General features: G+C 32.8%; 2 protein-coding genes across 5 annotated transcripts in view; one reads left to right on the forward strand and one right to left on the reverse strand.

Moving 5' to 3' along the window:
- The window catches only part of LOC129787529 (uncharacterized), a 17834-nt gene continuing 1906 nt past the window's right edge, over positions 1-15928 (forward strand). Inside the window, exons 1-7 of one of the 4 annotated variants that reach the window (XM_055823222.1) lie at positions 1-294; positions 11507-12101; positions 12779-13088; positions 13872-14553; positions 14630-14891; positions 14954-15203; positions 15628-15887. In XM_055823222.1, coding sequence (XP_055679197.1) covers positions 11935-12101; positions 12779-13088; positions 13872-14553; positions 14630-14891; positions 14954-15203; positions 15628-15887 — 1931 coding nt within the window. In that variant the 5' untranslated portion in view covers positions 1-294; positions 11507-11934. Of the gene's footprint in view, positions 295-6114; positions 6573-11506; positions 12102-12364; positions 12668-12778; positions 13089-13871; positions 14554-14629; positions 14892-14935; positions 15204-15627; positions 15888-15928 lie in introns of those variants that run through there. The other 3 variants (XM_055823223.1, XM_055823224.1, XM_055823225.1) reach the window with 3 other exon arrangements.
- The window catches only part of LOC129787528 (conserved oligomeric Golgi complex subunit 1), a 26242-nt gene continuing 16057 nt past the window's right edge, over positions 5744-15928 (reverse strand). Inside the window, exon 5 of the mRNA XM_055823221.1 lies at positions 5744-6147. The gene's annotated coding sequence lies outside the window, so the exon portion shown is untranslated. The remainder of the gene's footprint in view (positions 6148-15928) is intronic.

Here is a 15928-nt window from a genome sequence, read left to right on the forward strand (position 1 = left end):
TTTCTCAGTTGAATAACAACATTATAGCGCGATGTGCCGCGACTTGTTGTGCTGCCAGTTTTTCATCTTACCTTTTATCAAATGGAAGTGATCAATGTACTCGATTTCCATCGTTTATTCTGTGTACAACAGTTACTCTAAATTTATTATGAAAATGTGGTAGAAAAAGAATTATTTGTTGTGAAAAGCGAAAAAGTGCATTACTTTGCGAATATAGAGTTTTTTTTAGAAAACTTTTTGCAGTATCAAATTGGGTTTATTGGACACTCTACTGTGACTGCCACTACACTTTTGGTAATTACCTGTGTTTCTTTCTTTTTTACTTATGATTTCCTTTTGAAGATATATATATATATATATATTTTAAATAATAATTTATACAGGAAAAACAAAGTTTATTGTTTCGTTCAAAATTTAAGTTGCTCATTTTTTTCTTTTTAAATTTTCTTCAAAAGTTATAGAAAAGATATCGATTGATTGAAAGTTAACAAAAAAAACTACTATTTCTCCAAACTCAATCTGAAGGAAAAGTTTTGATTTTCAAAGAGTTAAAAATAATTTCTTTTTGGACCCTCTGGGAAAAGTTGCAGAGATTTTTGTGAATTGAATTAGATAATATTGCATCTCGTGCATCTCTTACGATGAGTAAGAACAACAATATGCATATTAAGTGAAAACACGCGACAAGACCATTAATGGTGTAACTGCAAAGCACGAAATGCGACTATGCGTAAAATAGTTTATAGGCATACATTATAAACAAAATATTATATAGTATAAAAATATGTATGCTCATATCTATAAAATACAACCATCAAAAAGTACTTACATTAATAATTGAGAAAAAAAGGCACATGAGTATTATTTTATTAAAATAAACGAAAAAAAGGTTGGCCTTTTGTGAAAAGTTGTAATTGGAACACTTTTGAAACCATTATTTAAGGCTTCGTTCCAATTAACACTGTGTACTGTTTTTCTTTATATGTACTAAATATACCTCCATCTTATCTGAAATCTGTGGTAATTAAGACGGCAAATGTGGTTTTAAAAGGAAAAGCTTTTTGATAACGTGAAGACATCATGGGAAGTGGTCAAATTGGTATTTCACAACACGTAGAATGCCTAATGCTGAGTCGAAATTTTTCTAAATTAAATTAATTCATTTTTAATAATATAACCAAATCTCTGGATTCTGTTAACTTAACAGAAAAGCTGGAAGAAATCATAAGTCTTGATTTTTCAGACTATTCCGAAATTAAGATTTTTATTTATGTAAAATTCCCACTAATTTAATTTCCCATGGGGATTAAAAGCTTCCCAGGTAATGCAAAAGGAAATGATAAAATATTTAACGGAATTTTCTTGGACGATATGTATATAAAAGGTATAGATTGCTACAATTAACTGTTGCTCCAAACTATGCAGAGGATATATATTAGTTGTGTGGGTACGGACTTGGATGCAACTTGCAGAAAGATCCAAGAAGATATATAATAATACCTGTTTGGTCTATACATAGGTAGTTAAATAGCAATAAAATGTATTATTTACTAAAGCATATACATATATTGATAAATAGGTCAGAGACGATATTCTTTTAATCACTTCCAGAATGATACTCTCCGTTACTTGACACTCTTCATCCAATGCGTCCAATGCTGTTTTTTGTGCCCCTGGGGTTAAATAACATTAAAGATCAGAGAGACGGTGTTATATATGAAAAATCTTAATGACATAAATAATAAATTAGAATTTAATACCTTTCTCAGACACAAACTGCGTGTTCTAAAGTATGGAATATATATTTTTTTATCATTATGCATTTGATTGGCAACATTTATGAAAATATGCAAAGTAGTGATTTTAACAATTCAGTAAAGAATGATCGAACATTCCTTAAGTTCTTCAATCCCTAACTACCCTCGCTCATACGAAAGAAATTATGATGGGTTTTGATCATAATATGTCGCTAACATAATGCTGTTTTTTTTATTTCGCTTGCTTCATAGAAGTTTACAAGAACAAGTTAATTGTTCAAGCAAAGGGAACGAGAAAAAATGGACAATTTATGTTTACTTCAAAAAAGCAAATTTTCAATTGACTTGAAGAAGGAAAGGTTAGCAAAAAAAAATCCCAATTCAAAAAATAAAATTGAGATTTCTTTCAAATTACCACTTCACTTACAACCCATTAAAATTTATTTAATTCTCGTGCCTCCATGAGCACATCGTTTTGCCCCAAAAAATGTACATTGGGCAAAATGATTTTCTTTTACATATTTAACTCCCGCTATGCAAATAGTGTCTTACTGTAAAATAAATTAAGATGCGAGATGAAATGTTTAATGCACCTTATTCTTTATGATAAAAAATTTTTATGTACCTACATTAAAAAGTGAGTGAAAGACGAAAAAAAGTTCATGGTCTACATGTTATGGGGAGTGTGGTGTATACGAAATCTAATTTGTTCTTGTACTGCGCAAAAATTGGGCGCCCAAGATTATACGGGTGAAAAGATATTTTGACGAATACATTTCGCCTCTTTTGGTTCTGCTACTTACACCCGTAAATTTCGGGTAAAAAAAATCACAGCGTGATTTTGAACTTGAATACGAAGCGTAAAATTGTTCGGTACAAAGTGGGAGAGGAAATTGAAAATTTCAACCAAATGCATTGTGATCAAAAAGAAGAGATTTAATTGTTTAGGCGTACGCCACACCTCAATTTCACGTGCTGGAGAAAGAGAGATTTTTGACTTTATTTTTTCATATTAATACATTCACTAATAAGTATAGGTAGCTAAATATTGCAATAGGAAGGGGACATTTCCATTCTCGCCCCATATACATAAATAATATTGATATATGACAAGCTAATCTCGTTGCTCTGTGAGGAGCTTTCTTATTATGTAAATCAGCTTTTTGATGAGCAAAAAAATATTAAGAGTAAGAAATATCATGAATAAAATTTTTTTTTATTAATTCGCTTTGAATGAGTTACTTTTAAACAACATCGCACTGGATAATTTCCATCATTATACCTCTAATAATTAGATTAATTAATTGACTATTAGGGTGGCTATATATTTAAGAATTCAGTAAAAATGTAAGAGAATGGGTTTTTCTGCGCTATGAGCTATGATGGCAATTTCTCAAAAATTTTACACTTATTCAATATTTGATGTCACAAGATCACAAGTCCAGTGATTGAAGACATGGCGGCAACTATATACGTAAGTATGAGCATAACAATGGCATTTTTTCACACGTACCATTGCGTTGAGGCATGTGAAGAACAAAATTATTACTTTGATGATGTAAAACAAAACATGATGACTCTTCGGCATGAGTAGATGCATGTTCCAATTCACCATTCGATCATATTCAAACCAACATCCACATAAATTGAGAGATGGATGCATCGTGCATGTAAAAAGTGAAGAATGTGACGAGATGCATTGTTTCTTGAGAACGTATTATTATTAATTTATTGTATTTTCTTCTGCAAACGCCTTAAGAGTGGGGAACATGTGTATCAGTTAAAGAAAAAAAATGTACACATAGGCACTCAATGGCATTTGCTGGGTAGATCTGCATAAAAAAGCGTTGAAGATGCAGTGGAAGAAAAGCATAAGAAATGCGTACATTTTGCGTAGGAGGTAAAATGTGATACAAAAGGTATTGGGTTCCGTGAAAATTTTCCTTTAGCACAGAAATGGTGAAAATGCGTTAATTGTGGAGTGCAGAGAAGTGGCATTGCTGTTGGTATTTCCGTGTGCTGGATTTACTTGCAATTATATTATTGTGTATACGACCTCGTTGTTATTGTAAACTCCCTAATTTTCAGCTAATTTATGAGAAGATGGTACAGATTGGTTGGAAATTTAGAATATTTAGTTCAAAAACTTTAACAATCTTCGATTGTATTGAGACGAATTAAGACTGTACTCCCAGAGTTCTCCCCTTGATTCTCTCTCAAGAATAAAAGTTAAAAAAAAATTGTAAAGATGAAAGAGAAAAAAATGAATAGATTTCTTTCATCGATGCAAAATCCATTTGTACGATCTCAAAGAATAGAAATCTCACAACTGAGGAAGAATCATACAACTATAGATACTTTATTGTGAAATTGATGGTTTTTTGTTGCCATTTCGGAATTAACAAGAATAAGTTATCGTTACGGTCAAGAGAGTTTTCACGTAGTTGGTATTGCATCAGTTATCTATAGGAACAAGAAACTCTAAAGAAATATATGAAGTGTAATTAAACAGAAAATTACAGTGGAAATTTCTTAAAAACCACGAACGTGAAATGCTAATGGCAAATTAGTATGGTGGTCATGAAATGAAAGTCAATTATGGACATTTTTTGTAGCTCTCATTTGGAGAGATTTGAAAAATTTATTAATCTATTGAATTTTTGAAATATTTTCTCATTCAAGTACCTTTTTGAATATTTATTTGATTGCTATAGAAGTCAAGATTTTGATTAACTTCTACAAAAAAAATTCCTTAATTAACCAGATCATTAAATTCGAATGAAATCATTTGTGAAATAATTATTTATCAAACATTTATGAAAATTTAATTGATAATTTAGCTAGAATTGCATTTTACCTACCAAAACAGCAAATAAAATTTACTCACATGCTAATCTCAGGCATGACTTGTGGCTATTTCACGGAAACTCGTGTTCTTCGTCTCTCTTTGTTTTTACTTCCTAACTCTGACAATAAACACCTAAATTGGATTAAATGTTAGTCAATGAAAATCTACACAAATCGCATATTGTTCAGTATGAATAACTTTTACTTCGTGTTCCAAACCTAAACATGAAAACTATTTTGGTTTGATGATCTCTCTTTTGAACTTACCCTTTAAATTAGCATATCAAGTGCAATTAATAATAAAATGTTATTTATTGGGAAATGTTTATTATTGTTTTAACACTTTAACTATTGTACGCAGCTATGTATGTACGTACATACAGTGGTGAGAAAGAAAATAGCAGTATTAGGGAATTTTTTCTATCTGCTAGATAGAACGCTCATACCTCGTTTATATTAATGTTATTTACTTATCATGCCATTTATTTGTTATTTAGCATAAAAGTCTTCATTTTATGTTGTGTCAACAAATGCTTATGTTTGTTATTATCATGAATGCAGACATTTCCGTCTTTAAAATGAAACAAGAAAATTAAATCAATTTGCCTTAATAGTAGATGATTAGTCAAAGTCTTCTTAAAAGGAAATAAAAGATTTTTTCCCTTTTAACATAACAATGACATTAAACAACGCCCATACATAGATAAAATGGAAAAGTCAACAGTTAGATGAATATATTTAGATGAATTTTCAACTTGCACGAGAATCTTCTTAAAATAGCTGTTAAAAAATTTACAGCAAAGTACTAAATTGCTTATTGGGATTTTATGCAAAATTCCTAAATCGATTCTTCTTCTTCTTGACCTCATCCAACCGCACCTCGAGCATCTGCAACGTTATCGTGGTTGTGTAACGGAATACCGATCTCCGCATGTGATTAATGATGTGGCTTGTTTTGATCTAAATTTCTAATGATCGCAGAACTGTAGGTGATCTTGACTTTCTCGCATCGAATGCCCCACATTTGCTTCTTTCTTCAATTTTGGGCAAACACATTAAACCCTTTTGGCAGTGATTACGTATATTGTATGTAATTCATTTTATTGTGTAGACGTGTGGAAAACTGCTAAGTAGGTATAAAAGCCTGACAGGGTCTTAAGGACAAGAGTATTTCCCCCCCCATAGTTAATAACTACAATTTCCCTTTAATACAAGTTGGACGTGAAAAATTATGATCCCCCAAAAAATATATTTAGGTGATTATGCTATATATGACAACATTTCTCACCGTCATCTTCTTCGTCGATCTTTAAGAAGTCCATCGACTTGCCCTCAACACCATGCAATGTCGCGTCACTTGGGTAACTGTTGATTCAGTATGATCAAGAGCTTTATTGATTTCTTCCGCGGTGTGTGTGTCTCACTTTCGTGTTTCTGGAAGAGCAAAGGCATATTTCTTAGCAGTTGCCCGTTGGATAACCATCCGCAACACATCTTGGTTCACCAATTCAGTCTCCGTTTGCTCTCATATCGTGACGGTTGCCTGGGTGCAAAAGTATAGCAATCGATGTTACAAAGTTTTCCTCTCCCTCTCCCTACAAGACTATGAGAGAAATTAACAATTTTTGTATATAGTTTATTCATCACCGGCACGCAATGTACCACAAAACCACCAAGTGCAATTATTATTAAATATATTAGAATTGAATTCAACTCGTGAATATTAATGTTTTTTTTTATAAGATTTATTGTGAAGAAGCAAAGAAGCGAATGTATTCAGTGAAATTGATCTTGCATCACGTTTTTTTTACACTTTGTGAAACCATGAATTCTTCAACGTGTGAAAGAACTATTGCATATTCTTGAGAAAATTCTATATAGCAAAAATAATTATGCTAATCATTGCAAGTTTAATGTAGAAGCTTTCACATTTTCCACGGAATTGTTGCTGATTTACATGTGGAAAAGGTAAAAATAATTTAATAGTTAAACGATAAGAGAAAAATGCCAATAATTTTGGAGAAAAGTTCAATTATTTATTCCAAAAAAAAACATAGCAAAATGTACCGTGGATGAAACACGCGTGAAAAATCTCTGCAAGTTCCATGGCAAAAAAAGTGAGTAATCATTGTAATTGCCAAGCATTATAATGAAACACAGCGAGCATCTAAAACGTAAAATGTGCAGAAAAAAGAAAGTTCTCTTATAATGTAATAATTAAACGAAAATCTCGTCATAGTCCAACAACTTATACGCGAAAAAGTATATGAAATGAGATTCGTTTCTTTCTATTACATTATAATTCCCTGAAAATTTCCTTTGCAAATACTTGGGATGATGTTTTTCGGTTCTCCCCGTTCATCTTGTATAGATTTTCAAATGAGTCCTCATGTCTAATTCATTTCAGGTGAAAAAAAAATATTTTTTTGTCACGCAAAGATTTTTCTATGGTTAGCACATATTGCCAATTAAATTAATGTTATTGGTTAAAGCTAAGAAAAAAAATGAAAGCTTTCAACGATTATTGTAAGAAATGTTGCAATACCTTAAATATCACAATAGAATAGCAAGTGTAAAAAGTGGTTTGTGCCTATTTTATATGTCTTTGAAAGCTTTTTCAAATAATTCAATAATACGTTGTGGAAGTCTCAAAAGAAGTAGTACACCAAGAAATAGATGGGTAATAAATGTAATAAATATAAGAGCACAAGAGATAAAAATGGTTCACTGTTATAGGAGACGCATAACGTTTGCAAGAAATACTTCTTCTTGCGGGGAGATGTACGATTAGCGGACCATTGACTGATATCCAAGTCAGGTTCTAATCTATCCATGTTCTAACCAATTAACATTTGCTTCGTATACCGATGAGGCAGGAAGAGATTCGTTCCCATTACCTCAACTCCTTGTATGCACTCTCTGAAGACATCTCGTTGTAGTAACATAAATCTTTTAGCCTTCAAGACAATTTATATTATGTGCTTTCTCAGTTGAATTTCCTTTACAAATTCATGTAGGTATACATATAATTTGACGCGTTACATTGAAGAAGTCATGATTTTCACACCTTAGCAAACATTGAGGAGTGTTACATTACATTATGCATGCAGCCAACACTAAATGATTCATAGAGATTGCAGGAAAATGGAGTAAAAGCCGAAAGTAAAATTAAAAGAAAACGCATTTTCTTTTTCAATCTTTATAACTTGTTTGACGGAAAAAATCTGAAATTCAAAAAAGTTTTAGCATTTTAATTTTCCGAATTTTCTGAGAATGAAAGAAGTCTTTAATCTCCTCAAATTCTTAGAGAATTTTTCATTTCAACTGCTCTATAAAATTTGCACACATTATCATAATAAAATTGTTGAGCATAAAAGCAAACATTACACAAATTATGTCTGTTGACCAATTTCTTGCTAATGTATACCAAAAATTTCACTTTATGCTGGCAAACGCGACACGTGCGGAATCTGGGATCAGACAATAAGTACCTACCTATGTATGTATGTAACTATGCTTGAGTGGAACTATATTCATTTTTCTAATACTACATTTATTATATATAGAGAATAGATAAATATATATTAATTGTTTGCTCTGAATTTCACACGGAATACATACTACTAGTGTTTAGCCTCTTCGAACTCATAGAAATAATAGATCTTCCATTCATAGCCAAATGATGATAGTTGCTTACATTATTCTGCATTATTTCTGTCTTCTTCCTTCAGTACAGCTTCACACATTTTCTTAGCCTATGGCAAAATATGTTTAAATGTTCTCTATGCTTCTTCCGCACATTTAGTTTTTATTTCTTCTCCAGCGTATGGGTGAATTATTTGTATTTAAAAATTATGGGGATTTAATTAAAAATAATTGCAGCCTTCCGAAAGTATTCTTTTCTCTCTGTAGCAATTTCCCTACTGACATAATAAAGAGCATATAAAGGGGGAATTAAATGAGGAATAGCATCACAAAAAATATGCATTCATCGGGTAAGTGCGTGGGCAATTCACACAAATTATACCCCAATTTGCATTGCCATAAAGCTATAATGAAATAGTTTTTATTTTCTTTCGTTGTCATACTTATCCTTCATTAATAATTTCATTTTTATTTTTTTTATTAGGTTTGTTTAAAGAAAGAAAACATCTTTTGTCACGAAGACTTGACGTGACCATTGTGGCGTTTAATTAATCGATAACAACACCTTGATAAAATGTAATAATTTCTCGAAATGCTTCTAAAGCCAACTGGTGCATTAACCCGCATTTAAAGATTACTCTTTGAGTGAGAAACATTTTTTTTCTTCAAAAGTATTGCTATGAGACAGTTCCTCTTGCAGATATTGCGAGAGCAGACTTTCTCCAAATGAAAAACTTCCATTGAAATAGGAGATCTCAAAAGAAATTACTGATAAACCGAGAAATGTTCTCTCTTTTCGTATAAGAAATCAATTGGTTGCTTCAACCATAAAATATTGGAGCACACTAAAAACTACCTACTCCAAATTTCAAATTGCGGTTAGATGAAACAAATTATTTTGCAATTACATACACAGATTGGTTTCAAAAAGTTCATTTAATCAAAACCATTAAAAGAATTGGAATTAAATCGTATATATTCGTAAGATGAGATGAAGATGAATCCGAGACTTATGAATTTTCCTCATAGAAATTAATTCACCCACCATTCTCACAGTTTTATGACTTTTCAGACGTTTCAAGTGTCTATATATGGAGCAATTATATCAGGGGGATCAATTCATCGTGCAATATAATAAGTGAAAGACTTCATTAATCAGTTGTCAGGGAAATATTGCAATGCTACTGAATTGATTCATAAAAGGGAGTTTCACCATGCGGTATTGTTGATTGTTGTGTCACACAAAAAAAGTTTCAGAAATGCTTATGAAATTGCTAGAAGGATGAAATTCTCATTATATATCGCAAATTTAATTTAAAAAAAATATTCAATAAGATATTTTATATTCATTTTATGTGGCTATAGGAATTCTCTGAGAACATATAAAAGGAAAGGTTGTGGGAACCATGACGTTGTATTTCCTTCATTGCATTCACGAATTTTTTATACGCAAAATTTGCGGTTTTCATTTTTAGAAAATTTTCGGCGAATGTAATATATATCATATGTATGTATATATCGAAATTTATGGGATTAGTGAAACCATAATAACTTGTTTCGTGTTGTAGCAACACTGTGAAGTGTTATTTTTTAAAAAACAATTTGAGCTACTTGATCGCACCTCAAATACATCTCATGCAGAGATACTTAGCATAATATTTATATTGATGGATGGAAAATGTTTGCATGTTAAAGAACCGGACATCGGAAGAAAGGTGAACTGCTTATAAGTAGCATACTTTTCATCTTATTAACGAGATCTCTCTGCATATTAACCTATCAACTTAGACACTTTATTAAGGGCCTGATAAATTGGTTTTTGATAAATCAGGTGAATTTTTTTTATCTCTGTACAATAACCACAATAACTGTCTGAGAATAATTAATTGAGGTCTATGCAATGAGTTAAAAGAAAGGAGCTTTTCCTTCAATTTTTTTTTGTAATTATTGTTTGATGGACAATTTGCTGCTCTCTCAGAAAAATCCAATGTCAGGATCGGAATGTTGGCAAAAAATTAATTTAAAAAATAACGCACAAACACCGAAATTCCGCATTTTTAATTCCTCATCAAAATTCAATTATGCATCATTTAAACCTGATCATTTTCTTGCCTGAAATGGATTTCATCTCAACCACAACATATCAACGCAAATTAAATTCACCCACAGACTAATCTCTGACACGAGTGAGAGCTACTTGTCCCGCAAAACAGGCTACTTTTCGCCTCTCTTTTTTTTCATTCAGTTCAACGAGCATAGCCTCATAGTGAATGTCGTGTATAATGTGTGAAAAGAAATTAACATACATATCTCCATAAAAAATACTACATTTTATCTACATATTTCCTTTAAGAAAAATAGTTTTTCTTGTTATCTTTAGTGATAAGAAAATGTAGTCATTGAGGACCTAGCATAGACTTTGAAATGGATTTTTCTTCGTATTTCTTATGCAGAGTTTTTTTTTTTAAATTAAAATCATACTCTTTTTTTTTATGATACAGTATAATCACTTTGAAGTCACTCATTTATTAAAATTGACAGTTTTTTTTTAATGAGCAAATTAATACGCAGAGAAATATAATCTTTGAATGATTTTCTTATATTGAACATATTTTTTTTTATAACTGACTAATCTAACTATCTTTTAGAGTCATGTGTAGTATTTTTTCTATCAATTTGTGATTTTCTCGAATATTTCGCATAAAAATTACATAATACAGGGGTGTTAATAATGATCTAGACTGGTTTTCCAAACATTTCAAATTTTTGAGATTAATATCTGGATATTGCACAACTCAATATACGTTATGCTTCTTATTCTCTGAAGAAACGCATATTATATATAGGTAAACAGGTAATACTGATGGATCATTTTTTTCTAAATTTTATGTATGAAATTTCAACATCAGCGTATGCATGAAATTTGACAATATATTGAAATCGGAACGGTTGTACCATGCTACAAATATGGTAGTAACCATAAGAAATTTCAATTGCTCTTTTGGGATCATTTAAGAAAAGCAGGGTGATACGTGAATAAAATTAGTAAAAATCTAATTATACATAGCATATACCAACATAATGCTAGATATTTCGGATATTCCTCTATGTGCAATTAGTTACTGTTTTAAACTGTAAAAAACCAGTATTGATTGTTGATTAACGCAAACTTACAATTGAATTGGGTTGGATATAAGTAAAAGAAGAAATTAGACTTCATCTAATCATCCACTATCTTCTATTCTTTTTTCTTGTAGATTCCCCAACTGGCTAATAAAGAAAATGGGTCGAGATGAAGAAGACACGAGTCATTTATACTGAGAATCATAAGACAAATTGCAAGTGATCGACTTCAGCAGTAAATTGTGTTTTTGAAATTTTAAACCGTTACTGATCATACAGCAAAGTGTGTAAACGGTGTTGAGAAAATTAAGGTACAGATGAAAATGTGTTAATTTCACGTGATTTCAATTTCTTTTCACCATCAAATAAATCGAAAGTTTTGATTTTTTTTTAAAGAAGTGTGTGCAATAATTAACAGTGTTGTTGGTAAGGTGATTCACCAAGTGTCCTATCTAATGTATATTGTGCTCATTGAGAAAATTGGTGGTGAAAATGTTTTAAAGTAAAGGTGTGATCTTGTGCAGGAAGTAAATTATTAAATATAGTGCTCGTGTAACACAGGATGGTCACATGTAAAGTGGATACATTATCCAAGATGAATCGTACAAGAAGAGGATCGAGTTCTTCATCTGGATTCCGACTGCTCGGCGATCATTGTGATACAATGTCGAGTATTAGCAGAAATTCCATTTATAAGCAGAAGATCGATCTAATGTTTGATGATTCAAGGTGAGAAAATTATTATTTGATTTTCCATAATTAACTTTTTATGGAATTCTATGAAGTAAGGAAAATTTATGTCACTAGCGGCACAATTACAAAAACTAAAAAAAAATAGAAATCCCACTCAGATAATTCTCTCGTGTAAAAGATGGTGGTGGAGCAAAGTAGAGTCAAGGTGGAATGAAGAAAAAAAAAACAACATTAAATTTGCCCCACAAAGTTGTTGGTAAGCAACTCGCCAAACCTGCCCACCGACTTGCAACATGCAGTACAATATGTTGGATATACGCGGACCGATTGAGGAAAACTATGAGAGAAGATGACCAAAGAAAAACAGTTACGATCGGTCGACTGACGGTGAATGAAGACGAGCAGTTCAGTGGGATATATCGCGGCGGTCGTGATGTATATTTCCTCCGTTACTGCAATCTCTTCACGAAATAAGCATAAGAATACGAATTCTTTTTGACCTGTTGTGAAAAAAAATAACGATCAACAATGACATATGCAGATATTTTCAATAATAAATTAATTTTTAATCTTTTCGGGTCGAAAGCAAAGAAACAAGCTAGGTGTGTTTTCTAAAAAAAGAGTATTTTTAAAGTGAAAAATTATGTTTTTTGTGAAGATTATGGAAATTATGTGTTTTAATGTGTTGATTTCAATTTGGGATTAATTTACAGATCGATCATAAGCCACCGATTTGATGATTGTACATCAGTGAGAGATCGCAAGAGCTCTATTCATGGATCATCTTTTCGCGGATCTACCCGCGGTTCAGTGAGAAATCGCGAACATCGTGAGAGTAAAAGGATCAGTAATAGTGTTCAGGCACAAATTGAAAAGATGTTTACGGATGTAGCCAAGGATGCGTCGTCAAATCATTTTTCCGTGCGATGCTTGGGTGCTCTGCCGCTCCCTAGCAAAGTTACGAGTCTACAGGGTCTGCAAGAACCACTAAGGCAACTCTACCTTAGTGGAGCAGGACATGGTGTAAGTTATCCTTTTGCTTAAAGAATAAATCTCAAACATATAGTACTTAATTGAAATAAAACTAGGCCAACTTCCGCAATAGTTTTCCTCGAGAAATCTCTAAGTGAATTCTTCAGTGTGATCAGTGGCTTTGTTAATGCGGAATCCAATTCTTGAATTTATTTCTTTGACCCAGTTACTGATCATGAACTTAGCCAGCAGCTTTTGCAATATATACAACAACTCTGCTTACATACACGCTCAATCAATATAAGCGCACTCTTGTCTCAATCGTCGCATAATTAAATACTATCACCTTTCATCGTACGCAGAGTCATATGAAGAAAAATACATATATGCTTTAATGTGAATTAGAAATCTAATCACTATAGGGGAGACCAGGGTTATTCTGCATAAGGGGAAAGAAAATATTAATAAAAAGATAGGTATATGTTTTCCATCAATATAGTGCGCAGAGTATTCTGAATAATAAAGTGAATGTCCATTCGTACGCTTTGTCCTTCATTTAAAATTTCTTTAAATTATTAGGACAAGACCCCATTATATGACAACAATGTTTTGTTCATTGATGAACAGAGAAAATGAAATTTTATGATTAAAGTCTTCATGAGGATGATAATTAATTACGAGCATGTTAGAAATTGTTCATTTGTGTCTCTTAATATTTTTTTAATATGCCATTATATGCCATTTCTTTGAAGACAGAGAAAATGACCTCAAAAACATTTTTTTTAAACACATTTAAATATAATTAATTAGAAATATATTATCGTTGTGTTTTAGAATCAAAATGCAGGGAATCTTGATATTTGTGCAAAGGGACTTCGTGTGAGATTGACGAATGGACGTGAACCCCTTTTAACACCTTTTCACAACATTGCTGTATGGTCAGCAGTGAAATTTGTAGTATCAGCATCAGAGGGAGGAGCTGCATTCCTTCCATTGATAACTGATCCTGAAAATATCGACAAGAGCACCCTATTTCGACCACTCAATGCAGCAGACAAGAGACGCCTATCATCGAGCCTCCATGCACCCATCTTTGCGGTAGTTATGCGATCGGCAAGTATTCCAAAGCAACTTGAGTGCCACGCGTTCGTTTGTCAATCACCTGAGGATGCAATCGTGATCGCCGCGACACTGTATCAGAGTCTTATGGCGCACATGGACAATGGACCGAATGATAAGACACGCCGCCCTAAGAATCGCAATGGTGTTAGCTGTATGAGTATTGCAAGTAGTTCGGTGACGAAAAAATTGGGATCAAGCATTGGGCAGAAGTCCGTGACGCATCGATCAATTCCACCACCAGCACGTCCTCCGCGGAAGAAGAGGAGTGCCACGAGTTCACTGAGCGGCGAAAGTGACGCCATCAGAGAGGCTATCGAGACTGAGACGTCCACAGAGGAGAGAAAGAAGAAGTCAAGCAAAACCAAGAGGGCACCTCCAATTCCACTTTCTAAAGGTACAAACAATATGCCTCTATTCGCTGTACTTTATGGCACCTTCCCCTATAATGCTATGAATATTTTTTTCCGTAGAAAAACCTGGTGAAATGTACAATTCATCAATGTCGTACTTGAATGAGCAAAGCAAAGCGCGAAATAGTGCTGCCATGCCACTGCCCAGCCAAACCCTCCCGGAGCCACCTTATCAGAGTACAGGCCATGATGCTTCCAGCGGAGACATCTTGACACGTGTAGCAATACCCCGATCAGGAAGCTTCCTCAACACAAGTGGTCTAACTCGCTACAAATCCCGAGCAACACGACGTCACGCGGGAAAACTTGGCGGAGGCGGAGGGTAGGGATTTAATTATTTTTGAACAGGCATGGATAGTTAAATAGAGTGCCTCCTAATTCCAGATCACCTCTAGGCTTCAGTGAGCTGTTCAACGAGTTCCGCCTTCAAGAGAACCTTCACTCGCTGGATGACATCCTCAATGCCATAATCAATTCTGATGGGATGTCTTTCAACGACTTGAAACCCATCTACAAAGAATTCCTCCTCAAATTGGCTGTTACACTCACAAAGGATGAGTTGTATCAACGTTCCAAGAGCATAATGAGGAGGCAGAAGAAGAAAAAATTAAGGAGACGTAACAGCAATGTTCAGGTGATTAGCACATCTATTAATCATGTTGAAATATATTTTATGCAACTTTATGATGATTAAATTGCAAATTTAACTTTGTTATATGCACTACGATTAGCAATTTGCATCGTAAAATTCAAATAAACAATCTCATTTCAAGATGATGCTTGTTGATTTGAATATGGTAATTATTTCTTGCAAATTGTATGCTTAATTCACATAAGGCAATATCAAATAACTGATTTGTTTCGTATCATTTAATTTATTTTAATTAACTTATAAAATTTTGTTTGAAAACTTAGAAGAATCATTAGTTAGGCATTAGTCAAGAAATTATGAAAAATACCGTTAAAAATTAATTCATAAAGTTGTTTTGAAAGCTTCTAAGCATTTAAATTAATTTAATTTTTATTTTAAAATACTAAGAGATGTTTTTTCTCAATAGAACCAGCGAAAGAAGATGCTCATTGGAGCGAAAGGCCTCAAAAAGGTCTTTCGCTTCGGGAAATTTCGGAGTGGAAAATCCATCAAAGCCGCGAAAACCCAAACGCAAATTCCTCCCCCGCAGCTTCCTCAATCTACTAAGGGGATTGAAAATCACCTAAAAAATGAACAACGTATTCGTGCAGGGACTAGTGGTTCGGATGTATCGGAGGCACGCAATGAGCATACAATGAATGCACAGAATAGAAATAGTTCCAGTGGGTAAGTATTTTTGCTTTCAAGCTTTTTAACTTTTTCTCCAA

The sequence above is a fragment of the Lutzomyia longipalpis genome, chromosome 1, assembly GCF_024334085.1.
Source record: "Lutzomyia longipalpis isolate SR_M1_2022 chromosome 1, ASM2433408v1".
Taxonomy (NCBI): domain Eukaryota; kingdom Metazoa; phylum Arthropoda; class Insecta; order Diptera; family Psychodidae; genus Lutzomyia; species Lutzomyia longipalpis.